At 46.8% G+C, this 25,136-nt stretch overlaps 1 protein-coding gene across 1 annotated transcript in view; it reads right to left on the bottom strand.

The window, feature by feature from the left end:
- Iqck (IQ motif containing K) overlaps positions 1–25,136 on the bottom strand; it is a 116,421-nt gene that overhangs the window by 35,271 nt on the left and 56,014 nt on the right. The window contains exon 7 of the mRNA XM_021166501.2: positions 20,994–21,078. Within this exon, the coding sequence (XP_021022160.1) occupies positions 20,994–21,078 (85 nt within the window). The remainder of the gene's footprint in view (positions 1–20,993; positions 21,079–25,136) is intronic.

Raw genomic sequence — 25,136 nt, 5'->3', positions numbered from 1 at the left:
ACAGGCACCCATTGAACTAGGCTAATCCCACTGACTATTGTCACAGTTAGGAAAGCGCTTCAGATGGCAGGAGTTGTGCCCATCAGCAAATACCAGAGCACAGCATGGTGTTAACACCCAGCAGTTTCCCTTCCCTCCAACCCCCGCCCCCCAGCTTCCCACCACTTTGTTTTTGAAGTTACCAAGGGGAGCCAGTTTGTTTTTCCAGTGTGCACAGGAATATGACCAGTTGTGGACTTGAGTTTGGTTCGCAAATAAAACAGAAGTTTCTTGATTCCAGTGTCAATTCTTATTTTTTTATTAATTAATTTTGGATTTTTCGAGACACAGGTTCTTAACAAACCCTGGCCATCCTGGAACTCAATCTGTAGACCAGGCTGGCCTCTAACTCATAAAAATCCGCCTGTCTCTGCCTCCTGAGTGCTGGGACTAAAGGCATGTACCACCATGCCTGGCCAGGCATCAGTTTTTATTTGTTGTGATTTATTCATAGTTACTTATTTTGCCTTATTAGGGATCAAACCAGGGCTTTTCATGTGCCAGGCAAGAGCTCAACCGTTGAGCATACATGCCAAGTCTGGCTGTCTTTTTTATTATTTTTTATTTATTTATTTTTATATAATGCACCTGAAACTATCTAATTCTTCCAATATGGAAGATTCTGATGAAAGGCAACTTAGAAAACCTGTATTAGTTTAGAAAGCCAGCTCTGGGCTGTGGAGCTGGCTCTGTGGGTAAAGCTCTTGCCATGCAAACATGAAGACTTGAGTTTAAATCTTCAGAACCCAGTTAAGATTTGGCATGGTAACGCCCAGCTATAGATAGGGGGCAGCTCCATCAGGGTCCTTGGAAGTTAGCATACCAAACCCTCGTGCATACAGCCACAAATGACAAAGAGTTCTGTTTCAAACAGAGAGGAAGGCGAGGGGTGGCACAGGAGTTTGTCGTCTGACCACCACATGAACACTGTGACAAGTGCATTCATTCCCTTCCTCTACCACATGGACACACGTGTCACATATATATAAACAATGGGAAGCAGAGGGGAGGGGAGAGGAAAGAAAGAAAACCGCAAACCGACATTCTGAGACTGAATCTCAGCTCTGCACAACCTTGAGTAAGTTGCTTGTGCCCTCAGAGCCTCAGTTTCCTAATCTGTAAAATGGAGTTGGCACAAAACCAACACCTAAAATGCTAACAAAACCCTGTCTACGTAAGTTATCTTTGTGTTACTCTTTCTTGAAATTAACTAGCAAAGAAAAAAAGTGGAGTCATCTGCCATGGGGAATCCTCCAATTGCCTTGGCTGCTCAAAACCAAGAGGCAGAGGAGCCAATGACTCAGAAGTGTGGTCTCCTCCCAGGAGTTTAGCAAGCACTGAGCACATACGTGATTCTGTAATTTCACAACGCTGGGCTCTGGCCAGATAGTGCAGAGGTTCTGGGGTTGGGTGGGGTGGGGGAGGAAAGCAGTGGCTGCTGGGACTGCAGTCACCTTCACAATCTCTACTGCCCAAGTGCTCTGAGCTCACTTGTTTGCCTTACTTCTTGGCAAAACAGACAATCACATAGCAACAGCTGCCCTGGCTTATTCCCTAGAGCTTCCCTAATTGCCTTGAAGGAAAGTGCTTAATCCATTATAGTTACTGGAAGGATGCTGGAGAAGTAAGGCAATGGACTGGTCCTTCGGTGACACGCACAAGTGCCAACCCTGGATTTGGCATGTGATGTCTCCCAGAAGGTTCTTGTGACGTGTTTGCCATGGCCTGACATCCTAATGATTATTTGAGTGGACTTTACATTCAAGAAAGGTCAGTTTGCACATGTAGGAGAGAGGGGTGGGTAGGCAGATGTTTGCAAAACTCCTTCCCGCTGTCTAATAAAAGTCCCAAAGCTCATAACTAGCAAGTTCCATTTTCTCTTTGTAGGAAGTTTGGAGAGGTCTTTTCAGATCTCTGGCAAAACCAAATCAGAGCAGAGCAAAGCTGGCTCCCTGTTGTAGATGTCACTAGTGTTTAGTGGTCACTGACATTCACCTACGCCATAGACTGAACCCTGCTCTGGAGCAGCAGTGTCAGCAATGGGTGCTGGCACATCTGTGAACCATCAGCTTAGCCAGTGGGTGTGAATGGCACTTTAAAACTCTAATGAGGGAGCAGGGAGATATGGCTCACTGGGTCAAGTAGCAAGAGTGTAAGGATGAGGACCTGCATGTAGACTCCCAGCCCCATGTAAAATCAGGCACAGTGACACATGGCTGCACCCAGCACTGGAAGGCAGTGGTGCTGGAGAGAGATGCCTCCCCTTGCGGAACTCCAGGCTCAGTGGGAGACTCTGTCTTAAAAAAATAAGATGGTTAGCCGGGCGTGGTGGCACACGCCTTTGATCCCAGTACTCGGGAGGCAGAGGCAGGCAGATTTCTGAGTTCAAGGCCAGCCTGGTCTACAAAGTGAGTCCCAGGACAGCCAGGACTACACAGAGAAACCCTGTCTCGAAAAACCAAAAAAAAAAAAAAAAAAAAAATGGTTGTTTGAGTCAAGGCCTGGCACTTTTCTATAGGATAGAGAAGATTCTAGCTGATTCTTGACATGTGTGTATTGAATGTGTTTAATAACTCAACAGTATTAGGCACAATGATCTTTCATTTTAATAAAAGTTGTATGATGAAATAAGGTGTACAGCAATGGAGGAAAAGGCTCAATACTGACCTCTGGCCTCTACATGCACACATACATACACATGTACACATGCACGCACATGTACATGTATACACACACATTCATACACACACTACACATACATGTACATGCACAAAAAAATATAATGAGTAGAAAATAGCACTTATTCCTTTATTGCTAAGGTCATCTTTATCTCCATGTGTTTAAAGTGGTTGGTCACCTTTTTTTAAAAAAAAATTTTGTTTTTTCCTTTTTGCTGAAGCGAACCACTTGATTCACTGAGAACCCAGACTATGTGGGAGTGAAGTTAGAACCAGTCACTACATCCAAGGCTGGGGCCTCGTGAGGACCTGTATCTGTCCACTCTGCTGGATTTTGTTTCTTGGACTAGTTATCTATACACAACATAGGATGGATGCTGCAGGCAACCATGCTACCACTATGTCACACACATAGTGACAGAGAAGATGTGAGGATTTTTGTCACACACAGCAAAGTGAAGCACCTGGTGGCCCAGAGATGCCACCCTGCTGCTCTCTACAGGGAAGGAGGTTCCTTCCATGAGAGGTGGGAAGGACTTTGGGGATGTTAGTGACTCCCAAGGGGCACAAGCGGGGAGGAGAAGAGGCTGGGGAAGCGAAGCAGAGGCTCCCAGAGCTGGCACAGTAAAGGACGCACTCTCCGGAGGGTAGAGGATGCTTTGCTTGCTGGGTCACAGCCATGCCCCAGGGCCTCCTGCATCTCTGTTCCTTGGCACTAACTGACCATAATTGATATGCCCCAGAGTCTTGCTGAAGGCTGTCTGCTGAGTACCTGTCTGGGCACCAGTGAGGAAGGAGCATGGCTTGGGTCCTGGATACCAGAAAGGCCGCCTTTTATGGACTAGTGATTATATGGTATCACTTCTCAACTCTTTGCTTCCCTCTTTGAGTGGGTCATTTTGTATCTTCTGAACCTCTGGCATTGAGGCTATCCTTTTGTGACCCAGTCTGGAAACCATGGGACGAGCCATTCCGTGTACTTTTGTTACAGTTCTCTTGCCTGGTTTTATTTGTATTCTTCATGCTCTTACATATACCTCTTCTTTCCTGGTTTCTGAAGCATCTGGTTTCTGTTCTCCAGTTGTTTCTTTCCATTCACTTAGTTTACATTCTATTCTTTATTTTATTGGTTTGTTAGGGTTCCATTTGGGTTTTTGTTGTTGTCATTGCTATTTTGTCACAGGGTCTCACTATGCAGCCCACACTGGCCTCACACTCTATTCTCCCACCTCAGTCCGAGTCTTCCACACATGGGATTGCATGTGTGTAACATCATGCTGCTATATGCCCAGTGTGGTGGCATATGCCTGCAGTCCCAGCATTTGGGAAGCCGAGGCAGGAGAATCCTAAATGTGAAGATGCCAGCCTGAGTTACATAGTCTAATCTGAACAACAATAATAAAGCCTCCCCCACCCCCCGCTCCACTGAGACAGGGATTTAACTTACTATGTACACCAGGCTAGTCTTGAACTCACATAGACCCACCTGTCTCCTCTCTCAAGATCTGGGATTAAAGGCATGCACCACTGCATCCAGCCTTGAAAAACTGTCTTACTGGGGGTTGGAGAGATGGCTCAATTGTTAAGAGCACTGACTGCTCTTGCAGAGGTCCTGAGTTCAACTCCCAGCAACCACATGGTAGGTCACGACCATCTATAATAGAATCTGATGCCCTCTTTTGGTCTGCAGGCTCTATATACAAATAGAGCATTCATATGTATAAAATAATAAATAAAATCACTTTTAAAGTTGCTGTAGTGAAACAAATTAATTAAAAGTAAATTGTATCATAAAAGTCTCCTCCCTCATGAACCAGGACTTGCAATGGCTTTAATTCTAGTGTCCTTGCTCCTGCCTTTCCTGGCACCACCTGACATTTTGGCGTGCTGCTCTTTCTCGGGCCCTTATACCTTACAGCTCGGTCTACATGGTTTTCCTGCGCCTCCTTCCCTGTGGGTTCATTTCCCTCTGTTTAAATGCATCTCCCAGGATTTCTTTCAGGGGGGGCGTTTGGGAAAGGAGTATTTATAGCTCTTGAGTGATGGGTGAGTGGGCATGTAATTCTAGGTTCCGTGTTGGTTTTCCCCTTGATCAGCAGACACTACACTCACTGTCTAGGGCATTTACTATGGCTGATGAGAAGTCTATAATTGCTCTCTGGCTTTTTCTTTGTAGGGAATGTGCTGCAGGGCAGCTTTGAGGATTGTGTGTCCATGGCTTTGCTGTGGAACGTTTGGATGGCCGTGCCTTTATCCAGCTCACTCGGGGTTCATCTTTCAGTGCCCTTTACAAATCTGGCTTCTCCGCTATTCCTTCCACTGCCACGGTGCAATCCCTAGGACACTGACACCTGGCCATCTCATCTCGGCGTTCCTCAGCGGCTCTTCCTCCTCCTAGTCCTCAGCTTCACCCTCTCTCACAGACCTGATTCTCACTAACTTCTCCTTCAGCTGTGTCTATCTGTTGGTTAGCACACATCAGAGATGTGATCCACGGATCAGCAACCACCATCCATACCCAGCCAAGCCTGTGAAGTCAGCACACAGCAGAGGGTGGGTCCAGGAAGCCGGGCTTTAACAGACTCCCTGTTACTGCTGATGTTCACTGAAACTCAAGGGGCACTGCCTGTTTGTGTTCTGGCTTTTGTGTCAATGCATTTTTCTTTTAAATATTTTTTTCTCCCTTGTGTGTGCAGTGCTGGGGTTGGACCTCTGGCCTCAAGCAGGCCAGGCAAGCATCCCGCCAGAGTCGTCCTTGTCCATTCACGTGAGTACTTTCCTCTACGATCAGCACACTTAGTTCTTTTTCAAATCTAAATTTCCCCTGTTTTTCATACTGTCTTGTTCTTCCAGCGTGGTCTATATTTTGTCCTAGTAAATCTATATAATCACTGTAAACACACTTACTTCACAAACTCAAATTGCTATGCTTGAGGGCCCGAATGCTCTGCTTGGTGCTGGTTGCTGACTCCCTCTTCTTTGGAGGTTCAGTTTTAAAATTAGGAGTTTATGACTTTTTATGTCTTAGTTCCAGCTCCAAGCTTGTCCACATCTGAGGTCATGTCTATAACTAGCAAACTTTTTTGATTGGGATAAACAAGATAGTAAATATTGTTGCTTTTGTGGGCCATGGAGTCTCTTTCAAACCAATACCATGCTGCCATAGAACACAAAAGCAGCTGCAGACAATATGCTAAATAGGTGTGGCTATGTTCCAGTAAAATTTTATTTGGAACAGAGAGAGAGAGAGAGAGAGAGAGAGAGAGGTGGGGGAGGGGAAGGGAAAGGGGGAGGGAGAAAGGGAGAGGGAGGGGAGGGAGAGATGCACACATACACACATGAAAAAAAAAAGGAAAAAGAACTTTTGTAGCCAGGTTGAATGGGACAGGCCTATAATTCCAACGACTAAACTAAAGCAGGAGGGTCACAAGTTCAAGGCCAGTGTGGACAACTTAGTGAGATGTTGACACAAAATAAGAAGGTAAAAGGAGTCCTGGAGCTGTTGCTCAAGGGTGGAGACTTGTTTCACATGTATGTGGCCATAGGTCCAATCTCAAATGCTACGAAAAATATTTAATAAAGAATAGAACCCAAGGAATGGACAGTGGCTGGATACTGTCCTTCAGGTATGGTTTGCCAACCTCTGCCTTGACCCCTGTGTGGGCATTACAGCTCCAGCCCCCAGCTTCTCCTGCTGCCCCTTCCAGCTCTCTCACACTATTCATCTGACACTGTGTCCTTGGTGAGTCACATAAATGCCTGTCTAGAAAAACTCACTGTCTCTCAAAGTTTAAGCTCAACAAATGACACTGATGTCACGGGGGTTCTGTTGAAATAGATCCCCCCCCACACCTCCCGGAGTTCTAATGCACGCCAGTGAGGTAGAACAAGACCCGCAGGACTCCAAGTGATTCCAGGGAGCTGAAGCCTGGGCCACCCTGCTTCCCCGAGAGAGAATGATAGGAATGAGCCTACTGCTCCAAGCCCTGCGGAGGACATCTGTACCGCTTGGCTGTTTCAGTTCCTACACAAACGCCATGCTGATTACTGCAAAGTCTTCCAGTGTGAGTCAAGGGAACACTCTAGGGCTGTTAGCCCGTGGTCAGGAAAGCAGGATCTGGGTGAGTCACCAGCACCAGCTGCCTTTCCTGAGGTAGTCTCTGCAATGCCCGGATCTGAGAAGGCCTTCTCCCAGGAAGCCACACCTAGTTTTGTACGGAAGTCATCTCCCCCCCCCCCCCGCACCCCAGGGTGGGGGCAGGTCACAGCACATACATGAAAGAAATGGAATTTCCCCCACATTTCAGTGATGACAGTTCAGATGGAGTTCATCCTGCTTCTCCTGATAACTGAGAGTCCAGATTAGGAATGAATCTGATTGTGTAGGCATTTAAGGTATTTGATGAACCTCTCAGTGAGTTACAGGGTAAATTACGTCACCGTGTGCTCTGCCAAGGACCCTGTCAGCCTGCATGTTCTGAGCCCTTCCCTCCCGTCCGCACTTAGCTGACATTTGCTAACACAAGACCTGTGAGCACTCTTTTAGGAGCTATATGCACACTATTAATTCTCAGAAGAAATCTATGAGGTGGGCAGTATTTCCACCCTTTTCAAAGAGGAAATTGAGCCTCAGTCAAGCAAATAGTGCCCCAAAATTGGTATGTATTATAGCCCAGAATTTGAACCCCAGGCAACTATGAAAACCTGCTCCGGTGTTGCCATTCTATTCCTGACTGAAGCAGCAGCTTCAGGGTTGTTCTAATGTATGGTCAGGTTTGAAAGCCAGAGATTCCTCTGTCAGGGTTCTCAAAGAGAACCCCAGGCTGCCAGCACTCCTAGTGCCCAAGAACCTGTTTGAAATGCAAGTTCCCAGGACCCACTCAGCCCTCCCAACTCTGGGGGAAGGGCCCTGATGCAGGTTAAAGACAGAGAACCGGGTGCAGTGATGTGGGTGTATATAACACAAGCACTCGGGAAGCTGAGGCAGAGGGTTGTAGGTTTGAGGACAGCCTGAGCTGTCTCCAAATAAGTAAGTAAATATCAAGAGCCAGGGCTAGAGCTTGGGAGAGACCACTTGCCCCGCATGTGTGAGGCTCTGGGGACGGGGTGGGGACCACCACACTGTGCCCTTGGTGAGTCACTCGCATCCTTGTCTAGAAAAACCCACTGTCACTCAAAGTTTAACTGATGGATGCAGAGCTGGAGCTGCAGCTCAGCTGGTAGAATGCCTGATTAGCACAAATAAAGTGCTGCATTCCTGGGTTTGATCCCCAGCTCCGAATAAGCCAGGAGTGTTGCCATACTGTAATCCAAACTCAGAAGGTAGAGACAGGAAGGTCAAGAAGTTTAAACCCATCCTTGGCTACGTAGCAAGTTCAGAGGCTATCCTTGGCTAAGCTTCTAGATTTGCCTCCTCATGGTATTTCTACATTTAAGGAGGCTCTTCTTTCGACTACACCATGTTGAAAAGCCACATGGAAAAAAATGCCAACCACCAGTGCCACCTGCCAGACATGTGAAAAAGAGCAGCTTGGCCCTCCCCTCTGTACCTAGTCACCTGCTAATCTGGGCACACAGGGAGCCAGCACAGTAGCCACCCAGCTCATACACAGACTCCTGAGAAACAGTCAAGCACTATGGATTTCTTCTTTAACATTACTATTGTTTTCTTGTTGTTACAGTACAGCGTGTGCATATGCATGCGCTGCAGTGCACTGTGGAGGTCAGAGGGCAATTCTGTGCAGCTGATTCTCTCCTGGACCTTTTAGAAGGATGCTCTTACTCACTGAGTCATCTCCCTAGGCCAAGTCTACAAATTTAAACCACCAAGTATTCTCATGGGTTGCTATCACCAAAGAGACTCAACCACAGCAGTGAAAGTGACCCGTGCACTTTTTAACCTTTACAGGCAAGTGCTCCAGAGGAGTGGAGAAGGGCAGCTACTGGGGTGCCAAGCAGGATGGCAGCCATCTCACCTCTGCTCTCTGCCTGTCAAGCTTCCCAGTCAGACCCAGTACAAGACCCCACTAGTTTATCTTCCGCCGTCTCCATATAGGGCTTTTCAACTTTTTGACATCAGAAAGTGACACTGAGGTTTATAAATGTGATGGTCCTGCATTCACAGCTCTCTGGGTACACACGGCCCTCAGGCTGTATTCACAGCTCTCTGGGTACACACAGCCCTCAGGCTGTATTTACAGCTCTCTGGGTACACACGGCCCTCAGGCTGTATTCACAGCTCTCTGGGTACACACGGCCCTCAGGCTGTATTCACAGCTCTCTTGGTACACACGGCCCTTCAGCCATAAGCTAGGCATGTCTGCATGTCTGAAAGCTGAAAGGTCTTTATTGTTAGCTTGTTTGTCTTGAGAGAGGTTCTTATTCTGTAGTAGCCCAGGCTAGAGTCTATCTCCTGATACTCCTGCCTCAGACTCTTGAGAGTTGAAATTTAGGCTTAGCACTGCCACCAATAGCTAAAAAGTTAGAATAATTTTGAGATATATTCTCATGTAGCCTAGGCTGGCCTTGAACTCACTATGAAGCCAAGAGTGGACTTAAATTTATGATCCTGCAGCCTCCATCTCCCAAATGTTGGGGTTGCAGATCCATGCCACCATGTCCTTGTTTGAGGTCATTCTGGCTATTGAAGCTGGGGCATCATGCATGGGAAGCAAGCACTCTACCAACTGGGCTACACCCAGAGCCCTTGAAGAAATCCCTGATAATATTAAACAAGAGGTGTCTTCATGTTACACCCTGCCCTGTAGATGATCTGGCCAGTCCTCCTCTGATTTCTCTTGTTTATTCCCCACTTCAAACCTAGGAACTGGATTCAGTATTATTGCTAGACACAGTTCGTAGATGAGGAAAGTGAGGGTTGAGGAAGTTCATTGCCAATTCAAGGCTATGGGGCAAAGGAGATAGAATGGCATTAGGTTTATGCCAACCTACTCCACTGATGGCAACGCCAGCCCACTGCACTGATGGTATTACCAACCCACTCCACTGATGGAACACCAGCCCACTGCACTGATGGCAAGGCCAACCCACCACATTGGCTGGTATGCAAATCCTGGGTCATCTGGGATTCATCTCATACTGGAGTATGTCCTACTAGGCAAACAAGACAGAAAGGAGTTGCTTACAGCTTGCCAAGATGACAAGCTTTGGGGTACTTATACATGAAAATGTACCTGTAGTTTTATTTAAATAACTGAAGAAACTGGTGAGGGAAGGGGGAGGGAGAGCCTAGCCTGAGACCTGATCCCAGAGCAGCCCAAGGCCCCTATTTATAGTGCTGTGGCCTATTTCAGCCTGCTGAGTGGCCAGACATTGCCCCAAGAAGGAGGCCTGAATGGGGACCACGGCAACTGGGTGCCTTCTTTCTGGGGCACCAGAGTCCTGCTGGGCACAGGCAGAAGTTTCTAGCCTGATCAAAAGAATGTTTTGAAAAATAACAGGGTTTCTCAGGCAGGAAAAAAAAATCCAACAAAAAAACAAAGAACAGAAACCAAGAACTTAAGGACTACCACCAAGAAACAAACAAGCGGGAATATATTCTTATAGGGGTAAATGCACTTTCAACAGCGCTACACCCTCACAGCTAACAGGAGAGGACTGGGGTGAGAGATGGGGATGCAAAGTGGGGGGGTGGCAGGAGCACAATTGTCGGTCCTGTTTTTCAGGAGTGGAAAGGGAAACCAAATAATTAAAATAGTGACAAGGCTGGCAAGCCAAGAAGCAAACCTCTGTACCCAAGCTGTTCCTTCTGCGTTAAGAAGCAGATTTTCTTTGTGCTGGGAATGATAATGTTGTCCTCTAATCCCGATGCTTGGGGAGGCATGGAAAGGAGGTCTGCAAGTTCAAGGCCAGCTTTGACCACATACTGAGCACAGTCTCAAAAAATAAAACTACAGAGCTCGGGGGAGGGGCTCCCTAAAAGATCTATAAGCAGTCAGTGGTTACTGGGGAGGGAGAAACATTTTCTTCAGCAGTGTGGCCACTGGTAGGTAAGGTGTCTATGCTCCTGTAAGCAGCCCTTATGGAACTCACAGGATCACATGAGGGGGGTGGGGAGGGGAAAGTCTAAGGGGCAGAGGTGGGACAAGAAGAGGAATCAGGTGGGAGGGGACAAGAGTGTGATGGGTCATGAGTGGGAGCAAAATACTTTATAAACATGTATTAAAATGTCATGGAGACAGCCGTTATATACATAACAATAATTATGTAACAGAAAACCACAGAGGTCACTTTGGATTCAAGAGGTCTGGAGTGGTGCTTAAGGCTCCCTGCCTTTCGATCAGCCCCAGGTAAAGACACCACTGGCATAGACTACAAGCTGATATCAAGAACACAACATCATCACATGGCTTCTCCCTTTCTCCCACAGAAATAATAGTGGGCACTATGAAGTGGTTGCTGCTGCTGTTGCTGATGCTGCTGTTGTTCTTCTTATATGTTTTTCAAGACAGAGTTTCTTTGTGTAGCCCTGGCTGGCCTGGAACTCACTCTGTAGACCAGGGTGGCACCAAGTTCAAGAGATCTGCTTGCCTCCTGAGTGCTAGGATTAAAGGCATGTGTCACCACTGCCAAGATTCAAAGATATTTCTGTGGAACTATAAGGGTCACACATACCTTCTGTGGTCTAATATGGGAAAGGTCTCTGTAGAAATGTGGATCCTAGGAGGTGTGGGCTGGGAAGATGGCTCAAATGGTAAGAACCCCAGTTCCATTCCAAGCACTTATGCCCCCAGTGCTGGAGAGGCAGAGACAAGAGGGTCTCTGAGTTTTCAGGGCAGCCAGCCTAGCCTGTGTGGCTAGTTCCAGGTCAGTGAGAAATCATGTCTTAAAATACATGGTGGATGCTGCCTGGGAAATGACACTTGTGAAGCAGGCCTCTGCATGGATGCACACCACGACCATGTGCACAGCACATATGCAAATCCTGGAGACCAGGGATTTGGGGAGCCACTGCATCTGGAGGCTGCCACTCTCCTCAAGAAGTCAGTGAGATCATGTGACCCCCCTACCCAAATCATAAAACCCCAAGTTCCATCAGCCTATCGACAGTTGGTACTTGGGGTCTGTTCTTTGAATAATTCTTCATTATCTGGATCACGTGTCCTGGCTCACTCACATAACCTACACTGACCTTCAAATACATCTAGCACCTTCCACCTGTTTGTGCTTCAAGCTTGCTTTGGGTCTCTGCTCAAACTACAGCCTCTCAGAGTGGCCTCCTCAACCATCCTGTCACCTGCAGAAGTCACCTCCCTTGTTCTCTGGCCCTCTCATACAGCCTCTCAGAGTGGCCTCCTCAACCATCCTGTGACCTGCAGGAGTCACCTCCCTTGTTCTCTGGCCCTCTCATTTACTCTCTTCTGTCTTGTGGTACTTATTTGCAGCAGGGTAACTACTCAGCAGGGCTGTGATTGCCTCCTAGATGTTAGGTTTGGCCTTGAGATGAGCCTAGGCCCTGAGACCCTTGGTATCTTAGTCTTAATTACTAATGCTGCAATGGAGCACCATGCCTAGAGCGAGTCGGGGAGGAAAGGGTTTATCTGGCTTTCACTTCCACACCACTGTTGATCATCGAAGGGAGTCAGGACAAGAAGTCAAGCAGTGCTGGGAACCTGGAAGCAGGAGCTGATGCAGAGCTCATGGAGGGATGCTGCTTACCAGCTTGCTCAGTCACCTTTCTTAATAAACCCAGGGTCACCAGCCCAGGGATGTCCCCACCCACAATGGGCTGGGCCCTCCCCTATTAATCACTAATTAAGAAAATGTTCTACAGCTGATCTTAGGGAGACATTTTGCTCAATTGAGGTTCCTTCCTTTCAGATGATGCTAGCTTATATCAAGTTGACATAAAGCTAGCCAGGTCACGTGGTGCATGTTTTGTTCATCTGCTCTGAGGCTTGCAAACTCTGCTCTGAAAAGCACATGCCCCTAGCAAACTGCTGATCTCAGAAGGCTCTAGAACAAACCTGAATAGAACATAATCTCTAGAGTTTATGTGGCAGTCTAAATTCGTTGCAATCTGCCTGATTACCACGCGTGTGAGATGAAACTCACACTGTAGGCTGATGGGGCTGGGATGGTTCATTAAGTGGTATTATTTTGACAATAGTTGATACATTTTTTGGTGGGGGGAGGTCAGGGTGCTAAAGATGAAACCCATGGCATTGAGCATACTAGACATGTGCACTATCATTGAACTATACCCCAAGCATGCATCTCTACTGTATTTCGTGTGTGTGTGTGTTCATGCACATATATGTGTACTTGTATACAGAGTCAAGTAGAGAGGACAACCTCCTGGGTTCTTGTTTTGATTTTTGTTTGTTTGTTTGTTTTTGGTTTTTCAAGACAGGGTTTCTCTGTGTAGCTCTGGCTGTCCTGGAACTCACTTTGTAGACCAGGCTGGCCTTGAACTCAGAAATCTGCCTGCCTCTGCCTCCCAAGTGCTGGGATTAAAGGTGTGTGCCACCACACCCAGTTTGATTTTTGTTTTTTGTTTTGCTTGCTTTTTGAGTCAGGATCTCTCCCTGTCTTGGAACTCATTCAAGCAGGATACAGAGGGTGACCAAAGAGAGAGCCCATCTATCTGTCTCCACTTCCTGAGTGCTAAGATTACAAGTGGAGGGTCTCACCACCCCCAGCCCTTTTGCCACGAGTTTTATGGCTTGAGCGTAGATCCTCATGCATGCACAATAATGACTTTACTAACTAAGCTATTACCCTAGCACCCTTCTCCCCTGTTAAAGTCAGGCTGTGTTGTGTCTTAGGCTGTCCTGGAACTCCCCAAGTAGCTGAGGATAACCTTCAAAGTGCTAGGATTCATGGCATGGCCCTTAACTCTCAGTAAGCCCCTGGTCTCACTCTTCCAAGTGCTGGGATTACAAGTATACACCACTACACAAGGTTCATTTCTTCATACTCTATTACCTACTTGTTTGCACTGATTGACAACCTAGTGCAAGCAGGGATCTTGCCTTATTTCCCAAAGGACACGTAGTGTTTAAAGCACAGCTGCCTCCCTACTAAGGATGGTTATTAGTGAATGAAGCATCTAACTGTAGAGTCTGCTTGCTAAACTGCTCTGCTGTACCAGTTTCAATTAGTTAGAAAAATTAAATGTAGAGTAACTTCAAATAACTTCAAAGCAATTATAAAATAAAAAAAAAATCGTCTTAAATAGGTATTCTAGGCATCACACAGCCAACTGGCCAGATAAGTGTGACTCACACAAAGCTGTTTCCTACCACCCCTGAGTCAGCTGCTATCTGCCCTCACCTGGGCCCCTGCATGAGAACGGAAGTGCTGTTTTTGTGACATGGGTTCACCTAGCTATGTTACTGTCCCCAGAGGAAAGAAGAGGGAGAGAAGCTGAAAAGCAACACAAAGGGAGGAAATGCGCCAGGCCCTCCCTGACGCAGCTGCACCAGGGACACCCTCTCTAGAAGGGAAGGAAGCTCCAGAAAGCTCCAAAGCAGACCGGAAATATAGAGAAGTCAGGCAACCAAGAGAAGGCAGGAGGAGGGCTGGAATGTGGCTCAGCAGGCAGAGCACTGCTCTAGCACGCATAAAGTCAGGGGTTCAATTCCCAGCACCAGTATAAATGAGGCGTGGAGGTGGATGATCAAGAGTTCTAGGCCAGCCTGAGCTGTCAAGTAAAACCCTGATTCAATCAACAAAAAAAAACATGGCTCAGAACAGATGTGCTCTGCTGTGTAAAGGCACCTCTGGACTGAACGAAGAGGCAGGCTGCAAATGTCTAGAATGAGCACATACATACTCAGGTAAAGAAGTACAACTTTTAAATGTGTTTGCATGAGCGTGTGTGTGTGTGTGTGTGTGTGTAGTATGTGTCTGCATGTTGGGGAAGGTGGGCACAGAACCCACACAAGGAGGTAAGAGGACAACTTTGGGAACTGGTTCTCCTTCCACTGTAGATTCCAGGCTTGCAGCACAAGTGTTTTTTGTTTGTTTGTTTGTTTTTGGTTTTGTTTTTGTTTTTTAACTTATAAACAGCAGAATTACATATGTGAATGTTCACATGAGCAAAGATGGAAAAGATACACCTAGAAGGGTGTTTATTGTCCAGGAACAGAGATGTCCACATTGTGTGTGTGTGCATGCATATATGTAGGTGGGAAGACCAGCCAGAAGGCAACATCAGGTATCTTTCTCCATCAATGTCCACCCATCTCACTGAACCTGGAACTCATGGGTTTGGTCAGGCTGGCCAGAGAGCTCCACATCCCTAGCTTTGGGATTTCATGTATGTATGCATTATGTTCAGTGCCTACCTTCTTACATGGGTGCCAGGGCTCTGAACTTAGGTCATTGTGCTTGCCTGGCAGGGACTTTACCTACTGGGCCTTTCGCTTACTCATCCAGACTCAAGAAGAGGCCATAGTGAGTCTCTGGAGCCTCCCTCCTCCTGCCAAGAGGGAGTGTTTCAATTCAGAGGAAGTACCTCCATGCCCACCAATGACCATGAACACCTAGTCTTGATATTATCGTTCTCTTCACAACATCTTCTGGGTCCTCATGGTATTGAGAGCTTTTCATACCCCACCCCCAGTTCCATTCTTGAAAAGCCCCTCAGTGTAGGTTTCTCACGTGGAACAATAAAAGAAGCCACAAGCAGTGAAGGGGTGAGGCCTCCATCTGCGTGGGCTGCAGAAAGGCCACCCCTGGAACTGCTGCCGCCAACAGAAGCATCTTGTATCTGCGCCTTCCTGTATCTCTCCACGTTTCCCAGAATTTTCTTTCACTTGTTCAGTGAGACTTATTTAGATAGCCTTAACTTGGAAATATGTTATAAAATGTTCAAAACATAAATTTTGGCCACACATGGTGACATGGCGCAATCCTGGCACTCAGGAGGCCAACCAGGAAAACGTACACATTTGAGGCCTGTTTGGGTTACAAAGTGAGATTCTGTCTTAAAAAATTAAAACAAGGGACTGGTGAGATGGCTCAGCAGGTAGTGACACCTGCCACCATGCCCAGCAAGCCAAGTGTGTCACTGAGACCTATACAGCAGAAACAGAGAGTCAGCTCCCACAAGTTGTCTTCTGACCTCCACATGACTCCCATGGCAGTTGTGGTGTGTGCCCATACACATACACTTGTACACATTCACAAAAGCATGAAAAGTAAGTTTTTAATTTAAAAAATAAAAATGGGCTGGGTGGTGGTGGCACATGCCTCTAATCCCAGCACTTGGGAGGCAGAGGCAGGCGGCTCTCCTGTGAGCTTGAGGCCAGCCTGGTCTACAGTGCTAGTTCTAGGACAGTCAGACTACACAAAGAGAAATGTTGTCTCAAAAAAACATAATTAATTAATTAACTAATTATTTATTTAAACTAAAGACAAGGGCTGGGCTGAAGCCCCATTAGTAGAGCGCTTCCTACCATGTGGGAAAGCCCTGGGCTTCATCCCCAGCACTGGATAAAGTGGGTGTGGGAGCTTCAAGACCCAGACTAAAGATAAGTAGATTAATAATTTAAAATCCATCTGTACCGCTGTCCATAGTGCTGACAGGTTAGCTTTACTGTCCAGACAACTTCTCCACCCAACAGGTGATCTTCTTCCAACCCTGAAATTCTAGGGACTGAACCCTGCTGCTGAGCTAATGACTGTGGGATACATTCCCAGGTCCTCATCAACAACAAAGTCAGGTGTGGTGGTCCATGCAGGTAGTCCCAGAGCTCCAGAACAGGCAGGGTGGGCCATATTAAGGAAATTAGAACCAACAACCACAACAACATTATAGCTAATGTTATCATGGCTATCTATAAAAACTCAGACAATGTGATTTCAACAACTATGTATGTGATGACCTAAAGAAAGACATCTATTGATGAGTCGGCAGGTGGGGTCGGGGACGAGGTGTGTGCTAGCCATATGCACCAAAACCATGCCCAGTAGTCTGCAAAGGGCCAGTGGATTCACTGAGGGGAAGCCCATCCTAGGAACTAAATCTCACCAGCAAGCTGGGGCCAAAGCTGCTCTTCAAGGCACAAAGAGCACAACCAGCCACTGAAGCTCCAGAGAAGTAGCCACACACCAGCCAGAGGGGACCCGTTGTAACCTGATGCAAGCACCCATGCCTCCCTATGTTTAGCATTCCTTCTGCAAGGTCCCACGTCTGACTTTGGGCCACAGGATCTGTACATCTGCTGACAGATATCAGCTGTTGGAGATTCCATCTTCCCTGCAGGACTCTCAGATAAACCTGAAATTCATATCTGGAGTCCAGCCTGCATGGGGGCTGTTATCTCAAGAGCCCCTTCAGTTTCTCTCATTGCAAAGCTTGCAGAAGAGCTGGGTCACGCATGCCTTTGATAAAATGAATCTCCGCCTCTTTCTCTCCCCTCCTCTCTCAGACACACACACAGAGTAAATGCATACCACCCAAATGCTACCCCACGCTCTTCCCAGCTGCCATCTCTGGAAGATTAATGAGGGCAGCTGCTAAGGTCAAGGATCTTGATGCATGAGCAATGCCCCACAGAAGCTCATGGTTATGTGCCTGCGTCAATCACAGAGGAGGGCTAATCAAATGGACCAAACTCATTTGTTATTCATTCTTGAAGATGATTTGAGGATTCAGTTACTCATTTATAAGATTCCAAGAATGCATAATGCCAATATAGCACTGGGGCTGGGGTCAGTGGCGAGTGAGCTAATGTCACTTACCACTCTGGTGTTTGAATGCTTCTGCGTTGACTAAATGCCCAGTGTTTATTTCATGGCCTCTCCACCACTGAGTATTAGCTGTGCAGACACCTTATTGAATCTAAGATCCTATATATAGCTTCAGGAAGAAAATCCAGATTCTGGACTAAAGTGTCACTTCTAGATCACACAAAGATGGCCTTCCCCTCCCTCAGCAGGCCCCCAGCTATTGAGGAAAGAGGGGGTCATAAACCTAGAGTTAGGGGCTGCCAAAGTCAGTGAGGTTAAGGAAAGAACAGTGGAACAAACAGCCACTCAAACCCCCCATTTCCAAACTTCTCAAAGCCTCAGAGGTCAGCAGTGTGTGGAGCTGAGTGATAACCTCTGAGAGTTGTCCAGTGCACAGCCTACACACAGTAAGGACCCACTCTCCTATATTCTTCAGCATGATGTCCTTAGGACTCCACTGTCCCAGGCATGCTTCCGGCTTCCTTCCCATCTCTGCCTTCCTCCTTCCACTGAGCCATCAAAACATGAGGCACAGTTGCTACACACTGCTAGTAAGCATGTATAGTGGTTTACATGTTTGGTGGTTAGACTCTAGCCTCTCTAGGGTAACTTAACAATAAAAGATCCTTAAGTTACGCACTCCATCCACCACCAGCAATTAACCTTGCAGACAAATATCAGACAAGTGTGTAGACACATGAGCAAGGATATTTTACATAAAACTGAAACTTACAAAGTAGACAAAAATAGAATGAATGGCTTACAGTTCAGCAGATTGCAATTCAAGTTATTCACAGAAATAAAACACAGATGCACATCATAGAACGATCAATGTTTGTGGGGTGGGGTCTTCGTGTGTAGACAAGGAAAGTAATCTGCTGGTAAGAGGACAGCATGGGCAGAGTATTTAGCACACCTAACTCTGAACAGCAAAATAAAATTTCCCATAAGAATAAAAAAATTCTAGGAGGCTAAATACTGAGTGACTGACATCATTTAGATTTTCCATAATTGGTGCATATCATTAACACTAACATTAACCAAGCCAATGACTTCAGATCCATTCCCAGAACCCACAAGGTGAAAAGAACAAAATAACTCCTAAATATTGTCCTCTGGCCACCACACAGACTCTATGGCACATATGTGCACACAAAAGTACATGTGCATACTCACACACACACATTCACACTTGCAATAAACAAATAAATGTAGAAATGCTTTTTAAAAGTAGATCATGCTGGGCAGTGGTGGCGCACGCCTTTAATCCCAGCACTTGGGAGGCAGAGGCAGGCAGATTTCTGAGTTCGAGGCCAGCCTGGTCTACAAAGTGAGTTCAAGGACAGCCAGGGCTATACAGAGAAACCCTGTCTGGAAAACACCAAAAAAAAAACAAAAACAAAAAAAAGTAGATAGTGTGGTAGCCATACATAGCTTAGTTGGTAGAGTGCCTGCCTAGTATTCAAGAAGCCTTAGCTTTGGTCTCCAGCTTCATACAAAGTCAGGTATGTTGAGACATGCCTGCAATCCCAGCACCCACGAGTGAAGACAAGAGATTTGAGCCATTCACATCCTCAACTACATAAAGAGTTTGAGACCATCCTGGGCTACGTGAGACCGTTTCAGGAAAGAGAAAAGAATGAGAGTACATGCACGAGAGAGAACAGTTTAGTAAGCTTTGCTGGCCCTCAGCAGCCATGGTCAGGCTCTCCCTGGGACAAACTAATGCTCACTCTCCAGGAGTAGAAGCCAGGTTTTTATTTTGTGCCACGGTCCTTCTTCATGTGCAACTGGCAGCATCTGAACATCTTTCTTAAACTGAGAACTGTGATGTTGGGACTCTAGGTTGTGAGTGACAGAAACTGCCCTCCTGAAGGATCTTGGTTTAGCTGAACTCAGAGATAGTTAGAAGAGGGATGAGGAGATAGCTCAAGTGGGGAAATGCTTGTTGCACAAGCAGGAGTACCTGAGTTCCCGGCACCCACATAAAAAGCTCATCATGATGACTCGCACACCTATAATCCCAGAGCTGGGGAGACAGAGGCAGGAGGATCCCTGGAGCTTGCAGTTAGTCTAGCCAATGGTGAGCTGCAGGTTCAGGGACAGACTTTGTCTCAAAAGTGGAGAGCAATGGAGGAAGACAGCTGACTCTGGCCTCTAGCCTCCCTGTATACACACACACGTGAATGGAGCTTGAGGACACTGTACTGGGGTGAAGTCAGTCTCTTCAGAACAGGAATTGCATGAGCCCTCATGGCTGGGCCAAACTCCTCCTAAGGCTCTGTCTTAGACAGGTCCTACTGCAGTGATGAAGCTCCATGACCTCCGTCCAGTGGCCATCAAACGTTGCAAACATGGCTACCCACAGGTGTCACAATGCTGACTGCAATCATGGAAATCTTGACATAATCTCAATGTCTCAAATAGGAAAATGGTTTGGAAGAGACCAGTTACAAAAGAAAAGGGGATTTTCTCTAGGCAAAGTGATAGGGCCATTCCATATGTTAAGGTTTCAAGTGTGCCGAACAGGATACCCAAATGATGGCAAGGACACTGGCTGGGACACTATTGGTGCAAGGGCTGGGACACTGTTGGTGCAAGGGCTGTGAAACTGTCTTTTCTAAACAATGGGTTTTCCTCTCTGAGTACATGAAATACTGCCTTTTGCTTTTTTGTTTGTTTGATTTTTTGAGGCAGGGTCTCCCTCCCTGCATCCCCCAATCTCTTTCCAGCCCCAACTTGTCTTGCTTAAACTTGTGGTCCTCCTGGCTCTGTCTCCCAAGTACTGCAATTACAGTGATTACCCCAACCTCCTCCTCCTCTCTCTTCCTCTTCCTCCTCTTCCCTTCTTCCTCCTCTTCCTCCTCCTCCTCTTCTTTTCTCCTTCTTAATCCTCCTCCTCTTCCTCCCCGCCTTCTTTCTTCTTCCTTCCTTCTCCTTCTCCTTCTCCTTCTCCTCCTCCTCCTCCTCCTCCTCCTCCTCCTCTTCTTCTTCTTCTTCTTCTTCTTCTTCTTCTTCTTCTTCTTCTTCTTCTTCTTCTTCTTCTTCTTCTTCTCCTTCTTCTTCTTCTTCTTCTTCTTCTTCCTCCTCCTCCTCCTCCTCCTCCTCCTCCTCCTCCTTCTCCTTCTTCTTCTTTCTTCTTCCTTCTCCTTCTTTTGATTTTGGAAAACAGGCTTCTCACTAACAATGAATCTCATCCATTAAGCTGGACTGAATGGCCTATGACCTTCAGAAATCTACCTCTTACCACCCCAGTCCAGGCTGGGATCACAGGCACGGGCCACCCTACCTAGCTTTTTACATAGATTCTGTGCATATGGCCTCAGAACATCAGCTTATATAGCAGGCACTTTCACAACTGAGCCATCGCCCCAACCCTCAAATGTGTCTTATATGATAATTGCAAAATAAGTTTTGATTTTTTAAAAATCCAAATTCCACTGTTTTGCAGAGTCCTATCTCTGGGGTCTGTATGTGAGTGACAACATTCAACTTCTGATACATCTGTTTTCTCCCTAGTCCACCATGTCACAAGTCCCCATGATGTTTAATGTCATAGTAAAAGGTGGCCCTTACCAGATAGGCTCTCCAGAAGGCCTGGATCCTGACTGCTGCTTCTTCTTCTGTCAGTAGCAGGGAGAGTGGAATTGGTGGCCGCGGGCTGAAAAGCAATAAAATGGTCATAGGCCTGTGAGAATCCATCCTTCATCCTGCCAATGCCTTTGACAATGTAATGGTTTTCTTGATTAAGGGCCTTGTCTATCCCCATTCTTAGAGGGCAAAAATGTCATTTTTGATGGAAAAGTGTACGCTTGAGTTAGCATTTCTTGTTAAGATCTGAAATTTTTAAAAATTATAATCCCTACACCCATCTGTGTATGTGTGTGTGTATGTGTATGTGGTATATTATATCTGTGCATGTGTGCCTTTGTGTCCACAAGTGGAAGACAGAGGCTGACATCCAGTATCTGCCCTTGTAATAGTCCACTGTTTTTTGAAACAGGATCTTAAATTGAACCTTCCCCTGATGTTCACTTTCCACTTTAAGCTCCATCAGACAGTCTTTAGTTTGTTTGTTGCTTCTGGTTTTGCCTCTTCTTGCCTAATAGCTGCTCTCCTGGCTGCAATGCTCTGCCCCTGGAGTGCCCCGCTTGCCACATTCGGTGTCTTGCCCACCTGTTCTTCCATTGTCCATATGTTAGAAATCAGTGGTGTCATACTGCCACCTCACGCCCCTGCAGTGGCTGCCCTCACTAGTTAAAATCAAGTGGCTTCTAGAGACCTTGGCATTTCAAAGGAGACCTTGGAATGGTGGCAGTGATCTTAGAGAATAACAGTGAAATGCACTAATACCTGTTGCTATTTACTGAGCACCTTCTGGTCCCAACCTAACCAGGCTTGTTCCCAAGTTCCAACAAACCTGGCCTTTCAGCTCCTCTGAAAGAGTGCTTCCAAATCTCTAGAGTACCAGGACAGTGGTACATGGTGCTCTCTTCTCAAGGGTACCCAGCAGAGGAGTTGCAGGGCCTTACATCCCAGCCTGTGATCTGCTCACTCAGCCCTGTGCCACGGCATGGGGGCACATCTGATGAGGTCATTTTTCTTTAATTTGCTCCAGTATGCCTGAGGGCTGGTCAAGGTCAGACACAATTTTCTCCTGGTTTACATACACTTAGGCCCCTTCTGAGTTCCACCCAAATGTTATTTAAAACATCCTTTGATTAGGTTGGGGTCTAGCTATTATTCTTCCTAATCCTTGGCCCAATTTGGAAACCAGTCTGTGTGCTAAAGCCACGGGAGCACAGCCTGCTGTCATGTTGGCTTCTCTCGGTAATAGAACTTGGGACAAGACAGGCAGGCAGTAGGCACTCAATACCCATGAAGGCAGGCCACTGTGATCAGATATCCTATAGAAACTATTTAAGGGAGGGAGGGCCAATTTTGGCTCATGGTTCCAGAGGGATTTCAGTTCTTCAAGGTGAAGTCCACAGCCATGTGAGTGTGTGGTGGAGAGCCCTCACATTGAAGCTGTCCAGGAAACAGAAAACTAGAATGAAGCCAGGGGCAAGTGTGACTTTCCAAGTCGCTCCCCAGTAACCTACTCTAACTAGCCAAGCCCAACTCCTAAGGTTCCAAAGCCTTCCGAACAGCACCACATGAGTGGGATTCAATCGTCACATATGAACTGGTGGGTACACTTCAGACTGAACCCCCAACACAGCCTGGCTGGGGGCTACATGCTATGTGGCACATGGCTTCATGAAATGCTCACAACTGGAACAAGGGGCTGCTGTGATCTTGTGTTTGGGGCTGAAGAGGCTGAAAGGCATGAAGAAGAGGAGGAAGAGGAGGAGGAAGAATAGGAAGAGGAAGGAAAAAGAAGAGGAAGAGGAGGGAGAGGAAGAGGAGGAAGGAGAAGAGGAAGGAGAGGAAGAGGAGGAAGGAGAGGAAGGGGAGGAAGAAGAGGAAGGGGTAGGAGGAGGAAGAGAAGGAAGAAGAGGGGAGGAGAAGGAGGAAGAAGAGGAAGAAGGAGAGGAAGAGGAAGGAGAGGAAGAAGAGGGGGAGGAGGACGATGATGACGACGAGGAGGAGGCAGGGGATATAACAAAGGGAACTCATTCAAGGACACTGACTACTTCCTACCTAGAATGCAAGCTGTCCAGAAGAGTGACCAGAGAAGGGAAGAGCAGCTAACGTGGAAGTAGGGAGTCTAGCAGCTGTTGGATAACAAACAGAAGAGAACATGGCCATTTGCCTAGGAGTTAAAAAAAAAATAGGGAAGGGAAGCCTTAATCACAAAACACACTCCTCCCTTGACCTTACAGTGACAATGTAGGAGATTGCCATCTATCCTGATTTCCTGAGGAAAGTCCTACCTGAGGAAAGTCCTACCTGAGAATGCTTTAACAAAGCAGCCTCTGTGGCCAGCATCTAAAGGGAGGTTTGATGGGGTCTTCTTTTCAGGGGAGATCTTCCTTGCTCTAGGTGTGCTTCTCAGTTCTGATATGGCGAATGACACAGCGACAGTGTTCCTTCAGGGACCAGAGGAAGGAACACCTGCAAAGCTGAGGACACTGGGGCCAGCACAGCCCAGCAAAGGGCCTGAGCCAGTAATGAGACCTGGAGCCATTTTGCATCTCAATGACATGTGCAAAAGGCAAAATGAGATGTCTAATAGGCTTGTGAGGCAGTAACATGAGGCGACCTTTAGTGATGTCTCTGGCTTTCATGGCTAAATAATACAGTCCTGTCTCATTGCCTAACAAGAATAAGTGCAAGAGAGCCAGCGTGTATCAGGCTGAATGAAAAGGATCTGCTCTTGCAGAGAAGCGCCTGGGAATTATTTGCTTCAGCAGGCCAGCTTGAAGGGACAGATGCCGAGCCAGGCCCTTCCCTGTCCTGGAATCAGTGCAGCTGGCCTCAGGTCAGATAAAAATAAAGGGGCCAGCCTCATCACCAGGACCCTAGGGGCAAAAGAGATGAATGTGTCAATCACAGGAGGAGGCTGCTGCAGAGAGGCCCCTCAGGACTGGGGCTGGCATTCCCAGTGAAGACATTCTATCTATCACGGAGTGTCTCCAAGACGACTTGCCTTATTAGCAACAGTGACCAGCCTGACTGCCCCCTTTTTCTCTTAACTAGGAGTTAAATGTTTTTGCACCCTAAGAATCAGTGCTGTAATCTTAAGAGGAACAGAAACTAGTTTTCCTGTCAGTGTGTGTGTGTGTGTGTGTGTGTGTGTGTGTGTGTGTGTGTTGTAGATTTAAAAATGTATTCATGTGCTTTCTGATTCCACCCCCTTTTGGCTGGGAAGTAAAAGGTTTGTGGGCAGAAAGAAGATCCTGCATGCTTAGAACTGAGCGGTGAGACCAGGGTCAGAGAGATGGCTCCGTGGTCAGGACTGTTTATTGCACAATCACAAAAACACAGTTCAAGTCCCATCATCTCATCAAGCCCATTGTCCTGAGCCAATCTCTTGGGGGTGGGGTCTGGCATTCTCTTCCTGTCCTCATGTGCACAGGTACATGCACCTGTGTGTGCACATGCCCAGGCATGCATACACTCACAGACGTACACTAAAAAGATCTAGGAACGTTGCCCTCATCCATTTCTCTACCCAGGTGTAAGAATGTCAGAGTCAGGTAGAAAGAAAAAAAGCTTATCTGGTATTGAACATTAGATTTTAGATTAATTTATCCTCCTTTCATTAGGTGAAAGATGAGCTGTTTTCTTGGAACATAAAAGCAAGAATGATCCAGATAGAGATCTATTTCCAAAGATGGCACGGGCCAAGCTTCCATCAATCATCGTAAAGTCTTTTAATGGCCTAGAATTGGATGCCATCCACCTACTGCATCTGGCTAGGGACGTGGCCCTCTACATTAACTACCTTACTCTCCTACACTCTTTACTGGGTACTTACATTCTGGGCCAAGGGGTGCACTATTGTGGGTATGTGTAGAAGGCAGAGGTGGATGCCAGCTGTCTTCCTTAATTGGACTCCACAAAAACAAAACAAACCAACCAAACAAACAAACAAAAAAACCTGCAGCCCACTGATTCTACTTGGCTGTCTGGCAATGAATACCTGGAGCTCTGTCCACACCTCCACAGTACTGGTCTCCCAGGCGTGTATAAATGTACTTAGCTTTTTACCTGGGTACTGGAGATCTGAACTTAGGTCCTCATGCTTGCACAACAAGCATGTTATAGACAGAG

This window comes from Mus caroli, chromosome 7 (genome assembly GCF_900094665.2).
Source record: "Mus caroli chromosome 7, CAROLI_EIJ_v1.1, whole genome shotgun sequence".
NCBI classification, from domain to species: Eukaryota; Metazoa; Chordata; class Mammalia; order Rodentia; family Muridae; genus Mus; species Mus caroli.
Note: the sequence above shows the minus strand (reverse complement) of the source record. Positions and strands in the feature narration are given on the sequence as shown.